This window comes from Xyrauchen texanus, chromosome 8 (genome assembly GCF_025860055.1).
Source record: "Xyrauchen texanus isolate HMW12.3.18 chromosome 8, RBS_HiC_50CHRs, whole genome shotgun sequence".
NCBI classification, from domain to species: Eukaryota; Metazoa; Chordata; class Actinopteri; order Cypriniformes; family Catostomidae; genus Xyrauchen; species Xyrauchen texanus.
The window spans coordinates 14,261,713-14,287,744 of NC_068283.1; the positions used below are offsets into that span (position 1 = coordinate 14,261,713).

The 26,032-nt window shown below is 38.6% G+C and overlaps 1 protein-coding gene across 1 annotated transcript in view; it reads right to left on the reverse strand.

Moving 5' to 3' along the window:
- Positions 1-26,032, reverse strand: part of LOC127648027 (non-receptor tyrosine-protein kinase TYK2-like) — a 57,412-nt gene that overhangs the window by 26,939 nt on the left and 4,441 nt on the right. The window contains exons 2-13 of the mRNA XM_052132591.1: positions 24,550-24,743; positions 18,586-18,709; positions 18,353-18,491; positions 15,189-15,352; positions 14,028-14,406; positions 12,384-12,557; positions 11,849-12,006; positions 11,639-11,753; positions 10,283-10,466; positions 9,608-9,726; positions 8,050-8,220; positions 7,865-7,952 (exon numbers count right to left, since the gene is read on the reverse strand). Of these exons, the coding sequence (XP_051988551.1) occupies positions 7,865-7,952; positions 8,050-8,220; positions 9,608-9,726; positions 10,283-10,466; positions 11,639-11,753; positions 11,849-12,006; positions 12,384-12,557; positions 14,028-14,406; positions 15,189-15,352; positions 18,353-18,491; positions 18,586-18,709; positions 24,550-24,724 (1,990 nt within the window). The 5' untranslated portion in view covers positions 24,725-24,743. The remainder of the gene's footprint in view (positions 1-7,864; positions 7,953-8,049; positions 8,221-9,607; positions 9,727-10,282; positions 10,467-11,638; positions 11,754-11,848; positions 12,007-12,383; positions 12,558-14,027; positions 14,407-15,188; positions 15,353-18,352; positions 18,492-18,585; positions 18,710-24,549; positions 24,744-26,032) is intronic.

Genomic DNA, 26,032 nt, shown 5'->3' on the forward strand with positions numbered 1-26,032 from the left:
CATCTACTTACTTCTCCGCACTTTGCTCCCTTGCTTTTGCATCTTATTCTCAAATTTTCATATCAGAAGTTCAGCACAGTGCTCAAAACTACATAATTTGGCACTCTACAACCAGAGACTTTTGGGACTGATATTTTACTACAAAAAGGGAGTTTTTCTACCAGCCTCCTACAACTGGCGGTTTACATTCCTGAAAAGGGACAACACAGAGGCCTCCTTTCAGATCAAACTCCAGATGCTGCACAAACTGCCATAGACTTCTAAATAAAAATCACAGTTCTTGAAACAAAACTACTTGCAGTATTGCCAACCTTGACGGAATACACAGGAGAGTGTCACCATGGACTCCCTCAGCCTACAGTCGGTGAGTCCTGTAAATTAAACGTTCCTCGACAGGCTATACTGAGCTTAGAAACCTAGCAAAACTGATGGCAAAAGTGACTGATGAAAGTGAGAGCAAAAACCAATGGCATAAACAGGGAGCTAGACCCAAAGGTACTCGACATATCAGACCATATATTGCAGCATTGGCATCTCCCACGCCAGTTATGACTCGACTAACCAGGGTTTCTTAAACGTTTTTGAACCAAGGACCCCTTTTATAACCCAAAATTATTTGCAGACATCCACCCTACCCCACCATCACAACAACTATTATATTATTTACTAAAAGTATAAAAATGATCTCAGTGAGTTCCAATAAGAATGGCCAGACACGTTTGTCCTTTTGTGTCAGGCTAAAGTGTTTCGATTACATATATATCCAGCAATTGCACAGCAATTTAAAAGTGAGAAATACAACAATACAAATGATTCAAATCAAAGACGGCACAAACAAACTCCATAAATGAAGTTAGGGAGACAGTCTGTTGCTCAGCTGAGGTTTTAGTGCCATGCGCGGGATAAAACATCACAGAGAACACCACAAAGTTTAAACAGTAGTCTACTGATATTTATAAATTATTATAATTTCCCACTATAGTCAAAGCATGAGTTTAAACATGAGTAAAGCACCATATTCTTAAGAAGAAAAAGAAACAGTTGAGGACTGATTCATTTGTTTTTATTTGTTACTATAATGTCAAAAATATATAATTAAACAACAGTAATCATACAATAACATAATTTAATCATTCTTCAATGTTTCAAATTATGTCATTGTTAACTGTCACTTTTTAATTTTCTGCAAATAAAAGGAAGGAATAATAAAAAGTATAAGTAGACCTATTCCTACAGCTCTCGTCCTTTCGGCAGCAGACGGGACTCAATTTATTTTCACATAAAAGGACAGTTACACTGAAGTGAAAAAAAAAATATATACTACATAATACAATGAAATTACCTAACATTGACCGCTATTAGACAAATGGTATGGTCAGGGCCGTATCAAGGTAATCTGGGCCCCCTGGCTGTATATTGCTCTGGGGCTCTTTCCTATAAAAAAAAATACAGTTTAGAATTGGTTTGTGGGGCCCTCTGTACCTTCAAAACTTCTGTTATGTCTTATTTGTATAGTAGTCAATAGCTTTATATTGAGTAGTTTTTTATATTGCTGTTTATTGCCCATTTACCTACAACATTGTAATACAATGTTCACAATTCAGGGATTTCCCACAGACCCCCTGGCTATTTGAAAAGGATCCCCGGTGATCTGCGGACTCCAGTTTGAGGAACGCTGGACTAACCAATACTGATATTCTTCCACCCCTGATATATCTTGAAAATAGATTTGAACCATTAATGAATGTGGAGGAAAATCAGGCTTAGATCACAACAGCCGGTCGAGCAGACAGCGGCATTCAGCTAAGACCACAGCAGAGCCCAGCACTCTGATAGTGGGGGACTCCATTATCAGAAACTTTGGTAGCGGGGCAACTACCACTTGTAGCATTCCTTGAGCAACAGTTTCAGATGTAAATAAGGAACTTAAGAACATTCTGATGAACCATAAGACAGTAAATAGAGTTATTATCCATGTGAGGGACAATTTATATTCAGAAAGAGTAGTCAGAACTCCTAAGAGGGATTTCAATGAACTCTTTGAAACTGTTGGGAGATACAAATTTCAGTCATTCAACAGTGGACAACTCCCAGCCCAAGGAAAAAATATACTTGGCTGAACAAAACCTGCAACATGAGAGGACTGAACTACATTGATAAATTCAATCTGTTCTGAAGTCAAAGAGAATTGTTTAAATCAGATGGGCTTCACCCAAACAAACTTGGTGCAAAAGTGCTAAAGGACAATATCTACTTCTCTCTCCATCCATCTGCAACGTGCACAAATCCACTCAACCTGGATGGCACACAAACACCACTGCAGTGTCTGGATAACCACAGGATCATACTTCAGCACCTGGATGGACATTTGATCAACAAATCCCTCAATAACACAGTGAAGACATAAGAACATGGGGCTGAGCCCCACACACAGAGCATACTACAGTCAGACTGTGGCGACTTAAAACTGCTCCAAGATACAGGACCCAAGGACAATTTCCAGGGAAAAAGTCAAGGAAGCAAAGATAACAACAACATACATCAGCCTCCAGAAACAACAGAGCCATAGTCTCTGTCACCACACACATTCTCACTCTCGTCAACATCCCCATTTCTGAGCTGCTCTGAGAAAATGGATGAACTAGTGTATGCTGGTAGAAAGCTCTCCCACTCCATTGCTGCGAGCCCCCAGATACCATACCAAAAAAACGGCGGAACCCTCTACTAACAAAGCCTGCAGGCCCCGCTCACCATCCCTCTGAGAGAGCTCTCCGGCCACTGCCACAATGCAAGGGTACATCTCATCCTTTTTCTGCTCTCAATGAACAACAAACAACTGATAACAGATCTAATTGATATGTATCGTGTCCCAGTTACTGTAGCAATGACACTCACAAATGTTTACAGAACAAGCAGGAGCCTGCTGTACCAATAGCTTTTTAAATATCTGTTAAGTGATAGGAAGACTAAGGCTTTCTCAATACGTATGGCAAACAGATCTAATCTGTTGCATATTAGACAGAACGACAACATTACTGTGGGGCCAAAAAACGATACTGTCAAGTTAGCACTTTTAAACATCCGCTCACTAAAGAACAAGTCGTTTCTCATCAATGACCTCATCACCACAAATAAAATGGACTTTATGTTTATAAATGAGACTTGGTTTGATAGCAGCTGCAGTGCAACAGTCCACAATGAATTAGCCCCTCCAAATTTTACTTTGAGTGTCAACAGAGCTGATAGGAGAGGTGGAGGATTAGCAGTGATATCTAAAGACGTCTTTCAATGCAAGCAAGTGTCACTTGGTGATTACTTGACCTTTGAATATCGAATTATTGTACAGTACTAAAAGTTGCTCCACGCATTCAATTCATAATTATTTATAGGCCTCCAAAATACTCTCCTGGCTTACAGAACGGTTATCAATAACTTACTCTGAATTTGACTGTTTTGTTATTGCTGGGGATTTCAACATTCATAGAGATAATCCTGAACACAACACAGCCAAATAACTCAAAACAGTTTTAAAAACTTTTGATCTGACTCAACATGTAGATGAACCCACACATAATAGCAGACACACTCTTGATCTGCTCATTAACAAGGGTCTGAACATTTCGTCCACTATAATGAAGGATGTTGCTCAAGCTGACCATTTCTGTATTTTCTTTGAAATATTGATTTCTCCAGCCACTGAAGTTAGATCTGTCTCTGTCAAAAAGAGGTACATAAATGAGAACACTCGTGCAATTTATCACATTTATATCTTTGAAAAAAAGAGTATATCCGACTGTGTTGATGATCTCCTCGATAACTTTAACTCAAAAGTTACAAAAGCTATTGATGGCATTGCTCCTGTTAAGGTCCAGACGATCACTAGCAGGCGTAAAGTACCTTGGAGAAACATATGAAAAGATAATGCAGGAAAGCAGAACTAATGTGGTGGAAAACACAACTTGAAGTCCATTATAATATCTATAAATACAGCCTTCCTGCTTTCAATTTGGAATTAGGCATAGCTAGGCAGACCATCTTCTCAAACATTATTAACAGCAATATAAACAACACCTGCACTCTTTTTGCTACTGTAGAGAGGCTAACAAACCACAAATACAGGTTGCCTGTGAAATGCTCTCTGACAGAAAATGCAATGAGTTTGCATCTTTTTTCCATGAAAAAGATAAATAATATTAGAATGACGATCAGCTCGTCCTCATGTTGCACTGAGGTCAGACAACACCCACCACAAAAAAATCAGAAATTAGTCACTATGTCTGATTTTGAGGAAATTGAAGGGAAAACCCTGTAAGAAATAGCACAGCATCTTAAAACTTCAACCTGCTGCCTTGACACTCTCCACAACATTAACTGTCTATAAAAGATCTGTTTATTGAAATAGTAAATGAGTCATTCCTTTCAGGCATATTTCTGAAGTCCCTGAAAACTGAAGTTGTCAAGCCCTTTCTTAAAAATAATAACTAAGATAAATCAATATTGAACAACTACAGACCAATTTCAAATCTTCCTTTCATTGGCAAAATCATTAAAAACATTGTTTTAAATCAGCTGAACAAATTATTAATTTCAAATGACTACTTGGACAATTTACAGTCTAGTTTCCGACCACATCATAGCACAAAGATGGTGCTCATAAAGATCCTAAATGATATTCGGCTAAATACTGATTCAGGCAAAATATCAGTGGTGGTATTTTTAGATCTCAGTGCTGCTTTTGACACTGTTGACCACAACATTCTCCTAGACAGATTGAAAACCTGGGTAGGGCTCTCTGGGACGGCCCTCAGCTGGTTCAGATCAAATATATAAGGTAGGGGTTACTATGTGAACATAGCCAACTATGAATCTGAGTTCCACAAGGCGCAATTCTTGCACCGCTTCTGTTCAACCTGTATATGCTCCCACTAGGCCAAATTATGAAAAAGAACCAAATTGCATACCATAGATATGCAGACGATACCCAGATCCATCTAGCCCTATCACCAAATGACTACAGCCCCATAGAGTCTCTGTGCCAGTGCACTGATGAAATTAAGAATTGGCTGTGCTAAAACTTCCTTCAGTTACCGTAAATAATGACAAGACAGAGGTCATTGTATTTGGCAACAGAGGTGAAATTTCAAAGGTGAATACATACATTGACTCCAAGGGTCAAGTAAGACATCTTGGGTGTCATTTTTGAGTCACAACTTAGTTTCATTAGTCACATCAATAACTAAATCAGCCTACTATCATCTAAAAAATATAGCCAGAATTACATGTTTTGTATCTAGTCAAGACTAAGAGAAACTAGTTTATGCACTTATCACCATTAGGGTAGACTACTGCAATGGACTCCTACCTGGCCTTCCCAAAAATACCATTAGACACCTGCAGCTCATTCAGAATGCCGCTGCCAGGATTCTCACCCAAACAAAAAAATCAGAGAATATTACTCCAGTCCTCAGGTCTATACACTGGCTTCCAGTTACATTTAGAATTGATTTTAGGGTTGATAGTTCGAATCCCAGGGTGTTCGGAGTGACTCCAGCCTGGTCTCCTAAGCAACCAAACTGGCCCAGTTGCTAGGTAGGGTCCTCGTGGTCACCATAACTGTGATGCGTGAAGCCTCCACGCGCGCTGTCTCTGCAGCAACGAGCTCAACAAGCCAAATGACAAGATGCACGTGTTGATGGTCTCAGACGCGGAGGCAACTGATATTCATCATCTGCCACCTGGATTGAGAGGAGTCACTATGCCACCACGAGGACTTAGAGTGCACTGGGAATTGGGCATTCCAAATTGGGGAGAAAAAAGAGAGTCTGATTTTAAATAGATTTTTGAAGAACTATTACTCATTTATAAATCGCTCAATAGCCTAGGACCGAAATACATTTCAGATATGCTTGTTGAATATAAACCTAACAGACTTCTCCGATCATTAGGATCAAGTCAGTTCACTCAAAACAAGGTGAGAGAGAGTTTAGCTATTATGCCACCCACAGCTAGAATCAGTTTCCAGAAGAGGTTAGATGTGCCCCAACAGTAGCCACATTTAAATCCAGACTGAAAACACATCTGTTTAACTGTGCATTTACTGACTGAGCACTGTGCTGCACTTATTGATTTCACTGAATCATTTGGCTTTTGTCTTTCTTTCATTTTAATTATTCTATTTTATAGCTTTTTCTCAATGTGTGTAAACAATTTTTTGTTATCCTCTGTTTAATCAGGGAAGATTAACAACAGTTAAGGATGGTGTTAGCAATTTAATATTATTTTTCTTATTATTCATTTTAATCACTTGAAAAAAAAATTCAAATGTATTTTAATACTTTTTATTCTTATTTCATGTTCTTAATTGTTTTTTATGTATCTTGTAATTTCTTTCAAATATATATGTAAAGCACTTTGAATTGCCACTGTGTATGAAATGTGCTATATAAATAAACTTACAAATTTCAGAATTTCTTGGTACTTTGTATGTCCCCCTCTTGCTTTAATGACAGCATGCACACAAGACGGCATGTAATCCAAGTTTGTGCAAACCTGATGATCCATATTATCAAGCATGATTTGAGCATATTCCAAAGACCTTCTAGTGTGCTTTAATGAATGCAAAGAAATCTGACTGTTCGGGGCCTGGGTAGCTCAGTGAGTATTGATGCTGACTAGCACCCCTGGAGTTTTGAGTTTGAATCCAGGGTGTGCTGAGTGACTCCAGCCAGGTCTCCTAAGCAACCAAATTGGCCCGGCTGCAGGGAGGTTCTCGCTCTTAGTGGGGCGTGTGGTGAGTTGTGCGTGGATGCCGTGGAGAATAGTGTGGGCCTCCACACGCTCTACGTTTCCGTGGAAACTCGCTTAATATCCTAAATGCAAAGGTAACAGAGATTCGCCCTCCTCCACCCGGATTGAGGCGAGTCACTACACCACCACGAGGACTTTTAGAGTGCATTGGGAATTCCAAATTGGGGAGAAAATAAATAAATAAATAAATCTGACTTCCATACAAAGGAAATAACATGCTCAATTTCACAAATTTGGTTAAAGAGACAGTTTGCCCAAAATATAAATTCTCTCATCATTTACTCACCCTCATGCCATGCCAGATGTGTATGACTGATATTCTTCTGCTGAACACAAAGGTTTCTAGAAGAATATTTCAGCTCTGTAGGTCCATACAATGCAAATAAATGATGATCAGACATTTGTAGCTCCAAAAACGACAAAGGAAACATAAAACTCAAGTTGTTCAATTCCTACCTTCAGGAGTGCTATAATAGATGCGGGTGAGAAATAGTTATAAATAAAAAATTATTCAAAATTGCTCTGATTCTCACCCACACCTATTATATTGCTTCTGAAGATGGATTTAACCACTAGAGTCTTATGGATTACTTTCATGTTTCCTTTATGTGCTTTTTGGAGATTCAAAGTTCTGGCCACCATTCACGTGCATTGTATGGACCAACACAGCTGACATGTTTTTCTAAAAGTCTTTGTTGTTGTTCTGCTGAAGAAAGTCAGTCATACACATTTGGGATGGCATGAGGGTGAGAACTTTCATTTTTGGGTGAACTATCCCTTTAAATCATTAGTGACCAAGTAATAGTGTAAAAACTTTCTATTTCTTTATCATTTTACTTCATAACATTTATTGTTTTAATTTATTTATTTTTTTCGTAAATCCTAAAACCGGTTTTACTTCTAGTTTTAAATTAGAGTTTAAATCCCAGATTTAAAAAACAGATTTTGAGTACAGTTTGTTTGCATTAAAAAGAAGATCAGAATTAAAAAGTCCCAGACACCCTTTGATGACACTTTTGGCCTTTAAAAAGGAAGTAAAAAAGGGCATGGCACTCACTCTCAGATCCTTTCACTGAAACTCCATGCACAAAGACCAGATGACAGTGCGATACCTGACTCATGAGACTGGCAGTCTCAAAGAATGCCTAAAGGCAAATTAAAAAAAAGGGAATGAGATAAAATCTGTGCTTTAGCAGTTTTTACTGGCACATTAAGTCCATATATAACAGCCGTGGCTCTTACTAGCGCTATATCCTTATGACTCTGGTCAAGAAATTTGAGAACAACTCGGATGCCTTTCTTGTCGCTGTGATTATTGTTTGACTCGTCGTCATCATCATCCTCTGTTGTGCCGTAAACCTTCAGCCGGCCTGCGTAAATGTTAGTCCTTGTGCCACGTCCCAGGTGCTGCTCCTGTATCCATGAAAACAAGAGGTCAAGGTTTGGCTTGTTAGAATTGTCCAATTAGCCTTTGTGCAGCAACCTTAACTACACAATTATGTAGCCAAAAAACTTCTCTCTTCATTGACATTAAAAAATTAGCCATGTATACTGATGACATTTTTTGTAGTAGAAAACATAAAAATAGCAAATATTTCATTGTTACACTGTAAACCCTAATAATTGAATTGAGTAATGGCATCTCCAAAACTTGTGTAATTAAGTCACTTAGTGTTCATATAGAATGAACTGAACTATTTAAGGAAGTGAGATGCAAATAGACAACTCAGATTTGCTATTTAAATATGGTTGTTTCTACTCCTGTAGATCATCTAATAACACAGCTTAAATAAAAAAAGATTAGCACTAAATATAGGTCAATCATTAAATAAACATATTTATCCATTGAAATGCATATATGTCTGTACATCAGTAGCACATGCACAAGATAAACTGAGATAGTGTTAACATTGTTCAACTTGACCAAACACCCAAATGGTGTCATCACACAAAACAACTATTTGCAACAAAACACCAAAAATAATACTACAAATTAGCTAAAACCTATCTGAATTCTTAATAACAACTATTTAACTGCAACCTTTAGTTCCCATTGACCAAGGAAACACAATTAAATAATTCAAGCACAAAGGAATATGGGTATTCCCTATAGCTTCAATTTTGTACTCAATAGTTTGAGTTATTAACACTCAAAATCTAAAATCTATAGATTTTTAAGATAAATAAGTTCAAAGAACACAACTATTTGAGTTATGAGCCCACAACTTGACATTTCAAGTAATGTTTAATTAAGACAACTAGATTAGTTCACAATTTGGAGTTGATGTTTAACCAGTGGGAAAAATATATATATTTTGAGGGCTCTTAAAAGCATTTAATTTACGTATTTTTCCCTGTCAGCTACTTTGATGCCACAATTCAGGGTAGTCGCTAATGGAGGGCTTGGTACTGTGGGCATTCTTGTGGTGACATTAGTCAATCACTGTGAGCATGATATCATTTACTATGACATAATTGGCTTGAAAAAACTGAATGTGGAAATGAGTGCCAATGAGCCAAGTATTTCCGCCGAGCAACTGCCAATGAGGAATGCTAACAGATAACTTTCTCAAGGTATTATGCACCTTCTTACACAAAAACAATGAATGTCAACACATTTGGAAAATGACGAACTACATGTCTGATACTGAGAAAAGTGCTTTCTATTTCATTTTATTCATTCATTTTTAATCAATGTGTCGAAGTGGAATGCATTAAAACATTCCTCTTATCAAGATGGTTCGATCTTGTAGTATTCAGCTCATGGAGATAATGGTGTGACTACAGTCCTATCTCTTACCTTTACAATCTCCTTGTCTTTAATCTGGTGGAACTTCAGTTGACTCAGGTTGAAGTTTTCAGACACAGGTTTAACACTACTGTTGGCACCCTTTCTGATTACGAGTAGGTTTGAGAGCTCTGCAATACAACCATAAAAACATTTGCATGATTACTCATGAAATGATAAGAATCGTGTTGATTTCAGTGGAATATTTTCTAATCTGAGACACAGTCCAGGGTGACTCAGACGCTTGATAGTAAAGTCTGCCAACCAGAACACACACACACACACACACACACACACACACACACACACACACACACACACACACACACACACACACACTCATGTTGTGTTTCCATGTTTTATGGGGACTTTCCATAGACATAATGGTTTTTATACTGTACAAACTTTATATTCTATCCCCTAAACCTAACCCTACCCCTAAACCTAACCCTCACAGAAAACTTTCTGCATTTTTACATTTTCAAAAAACATAATTTAGTATGATTTATAAGCTGTTTTCCTCATGGGGACCGACAAAATGTCCCCACAAGGTCAAAAATTTCAGGTTTTACTATCCTTATGGGGACATTTGGTCCCCACAAAGTGATAAATACACGCTCACACACACACACACACACACACACACACACACACACACACACACACACACACACACACAGTAAATACCTCCAGGTCTGGGCAGGCAACACTTCTTCACAGTGAAACTGTCTTCGCCAGACTTCAGCACGAAGGACTTTAAGCTGTAGGTGAGCTCTTTTATGCTGGAGAACTCTTGGTCCCAACCCTCAAGCTTAAACACAGAGCCCCTCTGTGTGATTCCGAACTGCTTGTGAATTGGACTTTCTCCATCCTGCAAGAAGTCCATTAACAATTACGTTAAGATTCAGTCATTGAACCACTAATAACTTATGAGATATCTTAAGTCATGTGTTGAAAAACTTTAATAATCGATAATGTAATAAATTATTATAATTAATATAACTACATTTCTAAATTCTCAAAAGAAAATGTAATTGTCACTTGGCTGAGCAAAACTTAGCGCCATAATGCCAGCATGTTGGTATGCAGTTGCTTAAGTGTTATGGTTGGCTGCTCGGTGGTTGCTTACTGGCCCAAGTCAAAAGAGCCCACCCCTAAATTCCCAGGTATACTTCATTTTTCCACTGGCCGACCGCGTTGCTTTTGTGAGTATACTATTCTGACCATGAGCTAATACGAACTTGTTTGATGCATGCCCACTACAACTTCTTTGTTATACTCTTTTAGTAGAGTCAATGGCTGGCGCATGCACCGATGATGTGCACAAACGACGACCGCGTCCGCGAGCCCAGGAAATCTGGCTGTGCGGAATGGATTATGATAAAATGAACGTCACGCATACTATGCACAGATCAATCTGCAACACGGATGCGCAAAGTATACTTTGGCCTTAATGGCTTATCTATGCCATTCTATTCCCATGTCTATGGAATTTTCATGCCCGTTTAATTATCCGCAGGGTGAAAACTGTAAATCTGATCGATAAAACAGTCGTATTGCGCATGCGTCCAAACACATTCATATTTGCTTTTTGAAAGGCAACTCATCCGAGCATGCACGTACTGATCCAGTGCACACAAAAAACCTGGGATTGAAGAGCATTTTTTCCTGGCATATATCCAGATGTGTGGTGTAGTCAAGCACACTTTCAGCATGTTGAACAGGTGATACAGTTATCCGAATCACAGTAGTCAGTGATGCCAAGGTGTGTCACATATGGTGGTCTGCTCAATCCTCTGTTATATAGCGCTCAAAATCACCCTGCGAGCTTGAAATTGCAAGTGCTAATCGCGTTCAGCAGCGATTTTGTAGATGTGTTTGCACTGTTGCCTGATCTGCATAATTATATTAATGGGGTGCTAAACCAGTGCAGATCATGCAAACAAGCAAGCACATTTCATTGTTAGTGAAATTCCCCCTCAGTATAAAAATACCCAATTCTTCGATTCATCAAATGGAACAGTTGATAAAGTCGACCAGTACCTGATTCCTACTCAGAGCTGCAAGGATTAGACGATGGTAATCCAAAACACTCCAGCGCACAATAAACACTCCCTCCTCTGCTTCTTTCTTAAGTTTCTGGAGAACAAACTCATCCCTAGAGGCAGGATAAAAAAAATAATAATATATCTATATATATCTCAGGAAGAACACCATGTGGATGCTCTGATTGTGGAAACGTTAGTTACGTACAGTATGGGACCATGTAGGCCATTGGTCTCACAGAGAACAACTCTGGGCGGAGCCACCTCACGACACAGATAATGATGTGCATCAGCTGTAAGGCGGAAATATCCATCAAGCAGTGAAACCAGTGAGCGAGCCTCTAGACTGGAGCCCAAACGCATGTCCTGAAACACAAATAGGTGTAGCAGGGCCACATATCACACACAATGCAAAAGAGGAAATCTAACTTTACCAAGCATTTTTTAAGGGTTCTGCACCAACGGCCGTCTTTTTCCAGCAAAAGCGTGTTTATGAATTTATAACCATGATTGATTTAGTTTATAGCAGCATAATTTCCAGAATTAAAAAAATACATAAATTAATTGTTGTAAATTTTTATTTTTGCAAAGAAAAGACACGTAAAGAAACATATGGTATCAAAATACGTACAAATGCAGCAAAAAAAAATCATTTGTAATTTTTGGTTGTGGGAACAATGCAGATGTTACCACAGTAAGTAAAAATGTTAACTACTGAAGGAGCCCTGATTCCAGTTCCTTACCATTGACATGTTGTCTTGGCAACTGATGCAGATGTTGACGCCCATGATGGCGATATGAGAGATTTCAGGGAAGTCGCAGAAGGAGTTCCAACTGTCTAGTTCCTGCTCCCCATGAGTCTGTGTATCTGCTCTGCTCTGGTTATGATTGTAGTCTTTCTCCATGTATTTATTCTCCTAAGAGTGACATTAATGTGAGAAGAATATACGGACGTTAAAGACTACGTTACACTTTAGTGACTTGTTAAAAACCATTAAGAAGCACATTTCTCATGTTTTTATCGTAAGATCTATTAGATAATCATCTTTAATTAACACATTAACACATTAATGCCTGTGATTAGTTTAATATGTTTAACACTTTAATCTTTCTTAACAGCGATTAACCCATTTACAGATTCGACATTAGATTCTGACATATCATTTGGCTCAGTGTGAGTTCTGAACACTCGTTGGAATGGGTGGAACATCTGCCATGTGTCTGGGGTCATTACACTGATGCATACATCACAATTTCACTATTTTAGTGTATTTCTGTCATTATATTGTGGAACACTTTGTTTGGAATATATCGATAAACAATTGGGCCATCAATAGATAAAGATTTTTTTAATCGTGATTAATCACATACTTGTCATAGCGATTAATCTCAGATTTTAGTAAGCAAAATGTGACTCTATTTACTTATTTCTTTCTTATGCATTTATTTGTTCTTTGGAAAGAACAACACAATAGAACAAAACAATATGTAACAATAATGCTTCATTAACATTTTCCAAACTCCACGGTATAAAGACAGAAATTCACAAAAATAGCTCCAATGTCTAACTGGGATGATTGATTGAAAGAACTAGTATTCACTGCAATGCACATTAAACCTTCTCTTCATATTAATCAGTCAGCAGGCTGTTTTTTACCTACTAAGTAGTGGGAATTGGGCATTCCAAATTAGGAGAAAAAAATAAATATAAAACAATTTTGTATTTACAACTAAATTAGACTACACTTACAAGCCTGTTAGTCATTCTGGCATTTTTCCATTTAATTTTGATATTAATGATATTAAATTGCTAGTTATTTATTAAAATGTTCATTATCTAACATAAAAATAACTAACATAAAATCAATTTGAATGAAAAGTAGCTAATTTTACTCAAACATCTGTATACCCCTCATAAAAATTTAATTTTGTCCTTTACCACCTCAGACGTCTTGAGCTACTTAAACCACAAAACAATGTTGTATGTACAGCTTATTTATGCTACATTTGTAATCCTGTTATTCATTTTGGCAATTTAGTCCATTGATTTTATTGTTTATTTAATTTTTATTCTTAGAAAATGTAACTGTTTTAAACCATATTTAGATATGTCCCAAACATTGATAGCAGGGCTGCAAAAATTTTAAACTGCATATACATTTTAGAGAAAATAAAACGGCTCATACAATATTTAGTTTGACCTCCTGAGATTGACAATTTACATTTTCTGAAGGTTAAGCATCTTTCACTGACAAATGTTTCGAGAAAAAAAAAAAAAAACACTTTTTTTTATTATTTTTAAAGAGTTTCAGGACATATTTTGAACCATTTTCATGGAAAATGCAATTCAAATAGAAGATAGTCAAATATCAACAGCATTAACTTACCCTTTGTACTGGTAACTTCCTCCAAAGTATGCCGGTTGACCCAGACACCCTAATCTCATGAGTAGGTTCACTGTTCACAATTCCCTCAGTGGAACTTTGTGTTCGGGAGGCAATGAGGTACGACCCACTGCTATCTCCATCAGATCTCACATCAAGATGGAACACAGGGAATGCCTCAATGCCAAAATGCGGTGCCAGGCGCTCCAGGGTGGACAAATATTTGTACATGACCTCTTGGGATCCTAGCTTCCCCATTCCTACTGTGTGCTGCTGGAAGCTGCGCACAAAGTTTGCAAACACGCGGCGAATTCGGAACCTTGTCAGGAAGTTGTCACGGGTAATGTGTCGGAAGAGAGACCGAGGGATGCAATGGAGGAAGCTGAAAGATGGAATATCATGCACAAAACTGTTAATATGGTTGATGGAAAAATCTTTTATAAGTTTTCAAGGCTATTAACATTATTAAAAATTATATACAATTGAACATTTAAAAATGCATTTGATGTACTTATTAATAATTTTTTTTAAAGGAGATTTATTTTTATATTGGTAAATTTAATTCACAATTTATGTTACCTTTATAATCTAGACAAAAGATTTAAATTCAACATGGAACAGCATTTAAAACGCATCTTATTACAGTAAGTAGAGGTTGACTGATAGTGGATTTTGCTGACACCAGTATTTAAGGTGATGGTAAATGGCGATAACCGATTAATCAGCCGACAGTTTTTCTTATAGAATATCAAAAATGTTCTTATTCTTTCTTTACTTTGATAGGCACAGACAAAGAGTCAAAAATGACAGATGCAATTTATTGTTCAACCAAAATCCCACTAATAACTAGAAAAAATTATTTAGTGCATAACGTGGGACTTTTAAATAAACCAGAGACTCTTATTTTGAAATGACAAAATTAAGAAAAAACTATCATCAATTATCGGCATTGATTTTTGCTGATAACGATAGTTCCAAAAAGCAACTATCGGCACCAACTAATGTTTGGGGAAACCTGATTGAAAATAGTCACAATGGCTCAGAAATGACAAACCACAGCTTTAAAAATGACAAACCTCAGCTTTAAAAATGACAAACCTCAGCTTTAAAATAGTATTTTTTTTTAACCCTGCTCTTAACAATGAAGGAAGTTGAAGCTTGCACCTGGTCTGCCTGGCCACATCCTGTAGAGAAGAGCCAGTCTGCAGGGCAGTATGAGAGAGGTGAAGCACAGCCATTCCCAGACACTCATTCTTAAAGCGACTGATCTCTTCCTCTCCCCTCACTGCATCCAAACATGCCAAATCATTCACAAAATCATGTTTAGCCTGGTAAAAGAACAAACATATAGATTGTAAAAGACTTTAAAAAAAATTCTCCCTGCCTTTTAATACATCTGAACAGTTCAAGTAAATTTGGAATTGGTCAGAACATTAAAGCAGTTGTGTGTCTTTTTTTCTATGTTAAAATACTTTCTCCAATACCAATTTAATATGCAGAGACAACTATAACTAAACCATTTGTAGATTGATATCTCTGTAAAGTGCAAACAGTGTTGCGCTATTATACTTTCTAAATTGTTCTATTTATTTTGTGTGGCCTGGCCAGCCTGACACAGCAACAATGGCTCAAACAATTGAGTGAGTTTGGGGTGGGACTATCTGTTTTTTCAAACAATGGCAGATGGAGGGTGTATTCGGAAAACTGTTTGAAAACCATGTGTATTTTTGCAATTCTGTTTGGTGATGTCGTGATTATTAAATAATCGCCTGATCATGGTTATATGATCTAACCGCGATTATTTTATATATTCCCACATAAGGGAATTTTAAGCAAATATTTAAATGCCATCAACGTTGCATTTGTGTGTCATTCTGTTTAACTCGGAGCGTCACTGAGCCGCACCACGGATGTAAACCAGGAGAGCATGTGAAGAGCATCTCAGCACTCTGATGTGCGTGACGTTAGCAGAGGCGAAAATATAAACTAACAAATATGATCTCTGATAGTGAACGCAAAGCGATCCGGCTTCACTTTAGACAATTGTCTTATGGCAAACGTTACCGGTCATTGCAGGTTATCACTGTGGATTGATAAAATGATGAAATGAAATCTCAAAGGTTTTGGTTCATGACAAATAAGGGCTCGTGGGTTTAATCAAAGAGCATTAAAATGGGGTAGGTCAGCGAGTATTGATGCTGACTATCACACCTGGAGTCTCAAGTTCGAATCCAGGGCCTGCTGAGTGGCTCCAGACAGGTCCCCTAAGCAACCAAATTGGCCTGGTTGCTCGGGAGGGTACAGTCAAATGGGGTAACCTCCTCGGGGTCACTATAATGTGTAGTTCTCGTTCTCGGTGGGCCACGCGGTGAGTTGTACGTGGACAATATCTCCGCGGTAATGTGCTCAACAAGCCATGTGATGAAATGTGCGAATTGACGGTCTCAGACACGGAGGCAACTGCGATTCATCCTCCGCCATCTGGATTGAGGCGAGTCACTACGCCAGGACCTAGAGCGCATTGGGAATTGGACATTCCAAATTGCGGAGAAAGGGGGATAATTAAAAAAAAAAAAAGACCATTAAAATAACGTGTAAAAGTGAAGAAATTAGGACAGAATCTGTTTTACTATTGCATAATATAATGTAATATAATATAAAAATAATAAATAAACAAATATAAATGCGTGTTCCAAAAAAAACTGTGTAAATGTAAATCAGACCAAATCTAAAGTTGACCAAAAAGAGACATATTTTTATAATTTAGATGTATTTTCATGTAATATATACATGTTTTATTGTTTGATTTATATATTTGAAGTTAATTATGTAAAAATGACTTCTTAAGGTGTATGAAGTATACATGTACCTTAAGAACACGACAATTAATCGGAAAACCCTAACAGAGAAAACTGTCACAATAGCAATCCTTTGTTAGACAATTAATCGTCAGCCAAATGTCATAATCGTGACAGCCCTAGGTGATGCTAGTGGCACAGTAATTCTCATTTCCAAAATGTATAATTTTTAATATTCATGGGAAATGTCTCCGGTTACGTATGTAACCTTGGTTCCCTGATATGTAGGAAACGAGACATTGCGTCGCTGATGCTTATGTGAAAATCTCCTTTTCTTCAATTTCTGAACTCCTATTGGATCACGCCAATTTAGATGCAACTGAATTGAGCCAATGGTGTTACGGCCTGCTCAGCCAATGACATTGAGCGCACGGCACACACGTCAGCGACAATTGAGCTCACGTCAGCGACGCAATGTAAGTGACCGAAATCAAAAGGGAACTATGTTTTTAAAACTTTATGATAACATTTTATATTGCCACTTTGCTAGTTTCTGAAATTTGTCTTTCGCTGCATACCAAAGTTTGTTGAATTCTGTCTAAAGAATTTGTATAGTTAACAACATTTAAAGTATATAAGTGTTACTAATTTCATATTTGTTATAAACAAATGCCCATATTAGTTGCAGGGTCCGAAGTAATTTTGTTCACTTAAATGGATAGTTTACCCAAAAATGAATATTCTCTCATCATTTACTCCCCCTCATGCCATGTGGGTATGTTTGACTTTCTTTCATCTGCTGAATACAACCAAAGATTTTTAGAAGAATATTTCAGCTCTGTAGGTCCATACAATGCAAGTGAACGGGTGCCAAAATTTTGAAGCTCCAAAATCCACATAAGGGCAACATAAAAATACTCCAGATGACTATAAGTCCTTCTTTACTATAAATTCTTCTCCCTGCTCAGTCAATCTCCACTTTCACATTCTCTATGTGTATTTGGTGATTCAAATTTTTTATGCATATCGCCCCCTACTGGGCAGGGAGGAGAATTTATGATACAAAATTACTTAAATATTGATCTATTTCTCACCCACACCTATCATATCGTGTCTGAACACATGAATTAAACCACTGAAGTCATACAGTATGGATTATTTTTATGCTCTATTTCTATGATTTCTGAGCTACAAAGGTCTGATTCCCATTCACTTGCATTGTACGGACCTACAGAGCTGAGATATTCAACTAAAAATCTTCATTTGTGTTTTGCAGAAGAAAGAAAGTCATACACATCTGGGATGCCAGGAGGGTGAGTAAATTATGAGAGAATGTTCATTTTTGGGTGAACTTTCCTTTTAAAGTCTAATGAGACAGCACCTCAAGACAATGACTAATGATTCAGTTGCATAATGTACAAAAGAGGTTGATTAAAGTTACTCAAATGTTTTTCATGATCTCTACAAACTAGAATTAAATATCAGAAAGGCAGAGAAGCTGTAGCATTTCAATATCATTTTGTAAATCACCTGAGCAAAGAGGTACTCCAGCGAGGTAATCTCTAGTAAGGGATACGTCAACTGCTCCTGCCCAACAACAGTCCGCAAAACATAGCGCATCACTGTCGGTTCCTTTTCACCTAAGCCATGCCAGTTACGAAAGTAAAATCTACAAAACAATGTTAATCGATGAATCACACAAAAAAAATCAAATAATTTCAAAGGTGAAGAATCTATCCATGCACAAACGCACAAACTCTCACCTCATACGAAAATGCAGCAACAGGCCTGACTGGTTTTCCGTGTTAAATTTGTGATTTGGGCTGTACCAACACGAGGATGCAGGATCATAGAGCGCAAACAAGGCATGGCACAGTGGAGTGATACCTGAGGTATTGAAAACACTTAAAATTACTGACAAAGAAAAACACGTTTTTACAGACAGTCACTAGTTGTTGACCGGATTTATTGCAGAGGTTTGATATTTCAATCATGTTTCATTCTCTCTCTTCTTAGCAGTTCCCTGTAACTTATGTAAATAAATGGCAACTGATTATTTTTCAAAGATTTAATTCCAGAATCTCACAAAACTAGAGCAATTTTATCCTGGGAAGCGTGTATTCCTGTTGAGAGCTCTGAAGCATGCATTGTATTAGCCTGAATCAAAACGGTGTCATGAAAGACTCACGAATGCTGTGTGACAATCTTTCCATGACAAAAGTAGGCAGTGATACCTGGAAACGGTCAGGAGATTGCTGCTCTTGCTGGATCCGCATGAGAGAGCAAATACAAAGCGCTTCATACGTGCTATATGCAATTTAAATATCATATTCACTTTGCAATGTACAATTAGTTTGATCTGCCATTTTGAGAGAAAATGCGATTGCTAATGCTCACATTCCATCCATTGTTACATGATTACTGTGTGCACTTGTTATTTCCTTCTTCCTTTTATTAATTTTTTCTAACAATTTATTTCTGCACATGGGAAAATCATAGATTTTTACAGATTTATTTTCTATTTTTACAAAGTTAAAGTTTTGTGTGAAGTAGGGTAAAAATTATGCTAAATAAGTCATATTTAAATTTAATTATTTGCTATTTTATGTACATGCAACTTATATATATATATATATATATATATATATATATATATATATATATATATATATATATATATATATAAAATGGTAAACCTTTCAGGGGCCCAGCCATGGAAGTGGGCCCAAGAGAGATAGTTCAACACCCCCGATAGAGCTACGAAATCCATAGATAGCCCACTGGAGATCGTGCACGTTTATTGCCTGCGACAAATAACGGCACTCACCAGTGTTATTATATTTAACGAAAACTAAATCTAACTAAAATACTTTTTCAAAACTCCAAAACTAACTAAAATAAAAAGTATCTCATATTCATTTTAGTTTTTTATATACTGGGGTGAATATGGGCAAAGTGGGACACTTTTTGGAAATGTTACTTTTCTTGACACCTTGAATTATGCTCCAAACACCACATAACCTAAGATTATACCTTTAAAGAAATCTAAGGATGTCTTCTACCTTTTTCAAAAGCAAAAATTAAGAAATATTCAATACTAGGATGTAGAACCTTTGAAGACCCACTTCAAGACCCACGGTCGATCACTATTGGCACCTACGAATACTAAATTTTTTTTTTAGTAAACCAACATAATTGAAAATAACCAAAACTAAACTAAAATACATTTTCATGACCTCAAAGCTAACTAAAATGAAATAAAAATGACCTTGAATTAATTAGAGTTTTTGATACATTGCATACTATAACATTTTAAAGTTGAAACCCTGACTAGTTGCAACTAATGATTATTTTGATAATAGATTCATCTTCGATTATTTCTTCAATTAATCTTGTATTCCTCTAGAATTATGTACTTCAATTAAAACATGCTAAAAAAAAACAGGGTATATGGATTTGGTTCGATTTACAGTACGGTATGCTTTTTATGGTATAGTACTCTTACAAAACTTTATTGCCTGATCATGAAACTCACAGTTTGAATGTTTTATTATTATTATTATTACTTTAAGGACATATGCAAAACACATAACAAAAAGTACTGTTCATACAAAATGATCCATGGGGATGAAGTGGGACTAAAAATCAGTACAGCAGAGGGCAAAGTCCAGGGCATAATGAGTGACTCCAGCCAGGTCTCCTAAGTAACCAAATTGGCCCGGTTGCTAGGGAGGATAGAGTCACATGGGGTAACCTCCTCGTGGTCACGATTAAGTGGTTCTCACTCTCAATGGGGCGTGTGGTAAGTTGTGCATGGATCACGGAGAGTAGCATGCTGTGAGTCTCAGCGGTGTCATGCACAATGAGCCACGTGATAAGATGCGCTCAATTTCACCAATAACCATCTCTGACTTGAGCAGTATGGTGGTTGGGTGTGTGTGTGTCCACTGCAAACTAGGGCTGCAACTAATGATTATTTTGATAATCGATTAATCTAACGATTATTTGAACGATTATTCGGCAATTATTGCAATGAATAATCATTAGCTCTTAACCGATTATTCAGAAGCGGAGGCAACTGAGACTTGTCCTCCGCCACCTAGATTGAGGCGAGTAACCGCACCACCATGAGGACCTACTAAGTAGTGGGAATTGGGCATTCCAAATTGGGAGAAAAGGGGATAAAATAAAAATTATAATAATAATTCTGTCCAACTGAAAAATATATAATTATATTAGATACATATGCTTGTACACTGTCAGTGATAACAATAATTTTGAGTATTTTAAATTAATATTGTAAGTTTCACAATAGTTGTCACTGATTACATGTTTTTAAAAATCAATTTAAATGGTATATGCTTATCCAGTAAAATTATATTTGCCATAGTATAAATTTACTGGTGAAATCAGATATTACATTTGGCATTAACAGCACTATCAGGACCCTTAGCATTATTATACATTATATTCAGCATTATATACAGTTAGTTATAGTACAAACGGTGCTCATTGTATTGTATGTGCTTCATGACGAGGAAACCATCAAAAACACTTTAAAACATGCAGACTTTGACCTCTGAGACATCAGTTTGAAATCCAGGAATGCAGCTCATTTGATTACATTGAAACTGAGATAGCGGTATAACTGAAAAGCAAAGCACGGTTTAATCAAAATTACTGCGTTTCCTTTCTCCATTGCGAACAGTTTGATTGACATGGACGCGTGTTTTTGTGGGTGTGGGAAAAGTTCGGAGAAGCCATGGAGAAGGACTTTCGGTCCGCACCAAAGTGCTTCTGGAAAACCGTCCGCCACCTTAGGAGGGGGAAACGGGGAACCATTCAAGCTGTATACAGCAAAGATGGGACGCTGTTGACCTCAACCGAGGAGGTTATTGGGCGGTGGAAGGAACACTTTGAAGAACTCCTAAATCCCAACACGCCCTCTATGGTAGAGGCAGAGCCGGAGGATGATGGGGGATCAGATTCTATTTCCCTGGGGAGGTCACTGAGGTAGTCAAACAACTCCGCAGTGGCAAAGCCCCGGAATTGATGAGATCCGACCAGAAATGCTGAAAGCTCTGGATGTGGAGGGGTGTCATGGATGACACGCCTCTTCAACATTGGCGTGGAAATCTGGGACAGTACCTAAGGAGTGGCAGAACGGGGTGGTGGTTCCCTCTTCAAAAGGGGGATCAGAGAGTGTGTGCCAACTACAGGGGTATCACACTTCTCAGCCTCCCTGGTAAAGTTTACTCCAAGGTGCTGGAGAGGAGGGTTCGGCCGATTGTCGAACCTCAGATTGAAGAGGAACAATGCGGTTTTCGGCCCTGGTCGTGGAACGACGGACCAGATCTTTACTCTCGCAAGGATCCTGGAGGGGCCTGGGAGTATGCCCATCCGGTCTACATGTGTTTTGTGGATCTGGAGAAGGCGTATGACCGGGTCCCCCGGAGAGACTGTGGGAGGTGCTGCGGGAGTACGGGGTGGGGGTCCCTTCTTAGGGCTGATCCAATCCCTGTACGCCCAAAGCGAGGGCTGTGTCCGGGTCCTCGGCACAAAGTCGAAGTTCATTCCATGTGGGGTTGGTCTCCGCCAAGGCTGCGCTTTGTCACCAATCCTGTTTGTGATATTCATGGACAGGATATCGAGGCGTAGTCGGGTGGGGAAGGTGTGCGGTTCGGTGGGCTGGGGATCTCATCGCTGCTTTTTGCAGATGATGTTGTCTTCATGTCATCATCGGTCCGTGACCTTCAGCTCTCACTGGATCGCTTGGCAGTCGAGTGTGAAGCAGCTGGGATGAGGATTAGCACCTCTAAATCTAAGGCCATGGTTCTCAGCAGGAAACCGATGGAGTGCGTACTCCAGGTAGGGAATGAGGTTTTGCCCCAAGTGAAGGAGTTCAAGTACCTCGGGGTCTTGTTCACGAGTGAGGGACAATGGAGCGGGAGGTTGGCCGGAGAATCGGGCAGCAGGGGCGGTATTGCACTCGCTCTATCGCACCGTTAGTCACGTAAAAGAGAGCTGAGCCGAAAGGCAAAGCTCTCGATCTACCGGTCAATTTTCGCTCCTACCCTCACCTATGGTCATGAAGGTTGGGTCATGACCGAAAGAACTAGGTCACGCAAGTACAAGCGGCCGAAATGGGCTTCCTCAGAAGGGTGGCGGGCTTCTCCCTTAGAGATAGGGTGAGGAGCTCAGTCATCCGTGAGGAGCTCGGAGTAGAGCCGCTGCTCCTTTGCGTTGAAAGGAGTCAGTTGAGGTGGTTTGGGCATCTGGTAAGGATGCCCCTGGCCGCCTCCCTAGGGAGGTGTTTCAGGCACGCCCAGCTGGGAGGAGGCCTCGGGAAGACCCAGGACTAGGTGGAGAGATTACATCTCCACACTGGCCTGGGAACGCCTCGGGTCAGCCCAGTCAGAGCTGGTTAATGTGGCTCGGGATAGGGAAGTTTGGGGCCCCCTGCTGGAGCAGCTGCCCCCGCGACCCGACTTCGGATAAGCGGTTGAAGATGGATGGATGGATGGATGGACGCGTGTTTTTAGCGAAATGGAAATACGAATTCATTCAATTTAAATTCAAAACATGCATACATTTCATACAAGTATATAAAACATAAAATAGCAGTAAAATGTAATTTGTAAATGGTCTGCACTTATATAGCGCTTTTTTTAACCTTAGAGGTTACCAAAGCGCTTTACACTGTGTCCCAATCACCCATTCACACACATACACCAATAGCGACAGAGCTGCCATGCAAGGCGCTAGCCTGCCATTGGGAGCAACTTGGGGTTCAGTGTCTTGTTTGTCGCAATGTTAAGTCTATGGGATTTTTCGGCCGCTTTTTTGCCCCTGGTGCAAACAGCGTACCCCCGATCGCTTATAAAAGTCATAGCCCAAGGGCACTTCGGCATGTGGAGTCATGTGGGCCGGGAATCGAACCGCCAACCCGCTCTACCAACTGAGGCACAGCCGCCCCAATTTGTGTGGTGTCAACCACTCCACAGCAAACTGTGTGCTTATTACAATCTACTTTGAAGTGTTTATAAAGTGCATTGGACAACTTGGGTCTGTTTCTTCCACTTCAAAATTTCTCTGTCACTTTTTAAATGAGTTATCACGCAAAAGCATTTTTAACTACTTTAAAGTGACGTCACAGACGGAGCTTCTCTATTTGCCGCACCAACTAGCCAAATCGATATTTAAATTCAGTTTGATGATTTTTATTTTCAATTTTATCGATTAGTTGCAGCACTACTACAACCTGCATTCATTAAACATGAAAATGCCTCTAGATAACTATAACACTAGTCAGCCCTGAGAAATGTAACATTGTTAACAATATTTAAATTATATCAGTTATTGCATTAACTTGGCAGCCCTAACACACACAAGAACTAAAACTACAAAATCTACTAAAACTAAAAAACTGAGAAAAACATTTTACTAATTCTAACAGTCAATCAGAGTGAAAACTAACAAGAATAAAAATACACTGAAAGGACAAACAGAAAATAAAAGTATAAAAAATACATTTAAAAGATAGTATAGTAATAATAGGTTTACTACTATATATTATAAACCTAATATTATATAATATAGCATAGTAATTATTAAAATGTTACCTACTATATATTATACACCTAATATTATATAATATAGCATAGTAATTATTAAAATGTTACTAATTGGTTAATATTACTCTAAAAAATAAACCTGACCAAACCTACCCACAGCCTTGGCTGCATTAATGGTGAGGTCCTCAGCCGTCACTTCGCCCTCCTTGTAAGACTGGCAGCGCTCGCCTTCTTTGGTCCAGAACAGAAACACATGGATGCCAGGACCCTCACACTGTCCTGTGGACGTCCCTGCTTTGGATTTTCTCGAACGTCCTCGTCTAGACATTCTCCATTGAGTCCAGCACCTATCATCATGTCTTGAATGGTTAGTTCACTCTCATACGACTTTCTTTCTTCCACAGAATGCAAGTGGAGAAATTACAATTTTTTCATTCAATGAAAGTGAAAGGAAACCGAAACTGTCAGGCCCTAAAATTCTGCCCAACATCTTCTTTTGTGTTCACCAGAAGAAAGTCATACACGTTTTATGTGAGCAAATTATAACATAATTATCATTTTTGGGTGAACACACCCTTAAACGAGGTGTTTCCCAATCATCAGCCTACCAAAATTGACTTTTTAAAATTGTATAGGCAGTAGCGGCTTTAACCACCAAGCAAACCATGCAATTGTGTGGGGCCCCGGATGTCGGAGGGGACCCTGCCCCAGTAGGAAAGCTACGCAAAAACTGCTTGAGGGGTGACATGCTGTTCTGGGTAATACGCTGTTATCAGCGCTCTCAGAGCGGTTCACTTTAGAAGCCGCTGGGTTCGGGACAGCTCAGTTTTAATAAGAGTTAATAAGAGCATCCGGTTTCAAGAATGCATGCCGAGACACCTGCGTTCTGTTTCATTCGTTGCGCTGCGTCTAGATTGTTTTGAGCACAGATGTAACGTTTTGAACAATCTCAGGTTGCAAAGAGGGGACTGTTAAAATGTTTAAAGTCGGCATGAAATTAAAATTCACCCTATTTTCTCAATGCATGTTACTGATCTTATTGTGAATGATTCATCTATGCATGTTTTATTTTTTTGACCTTGTAATCTTAAATCAAAATGTAATAACTCGATCTTCTGGTGAAACGACTTCTCTCTGGTGACATACGTAGGACTACTTCATACATATAGTCCCCATGCCCCTTTCTTATCAATACCACAAACTTGCGTAGCATCAAATCGCACGTTGGTGAAGATGGCAAGGTGTATTTTCATCCGTTTTCCCTCAAAACAATTGTTCCTTAACACAAACGGCTCCAGCCTCTTCGTAAGCAAAGACTGCGATATGCTCGTGAGTTTATGTTATCAGTTTGATCATAAATGTGTTGAGATCGCTGCTCAATTTCACCAATAACCATCTCTGACTTGAGCAGTATGGTGGTTGGTAGGGATGTCCCGATCCGATACCTAGATCGGTATCGCTTCGATACTGACGTTTTTAGACGGATCAGGTATCGGTCCGACGAGCCCGACCCAAATCCGATACTCTGTGTTAGTCATGTTCGTTACTGTCAAGCTTAAAAAATGACATAAAAGAACTGTTAAAACACCATTAAAGCGGTTCATATGACTAGTGCATTTTATTCAAAGCCACTTGA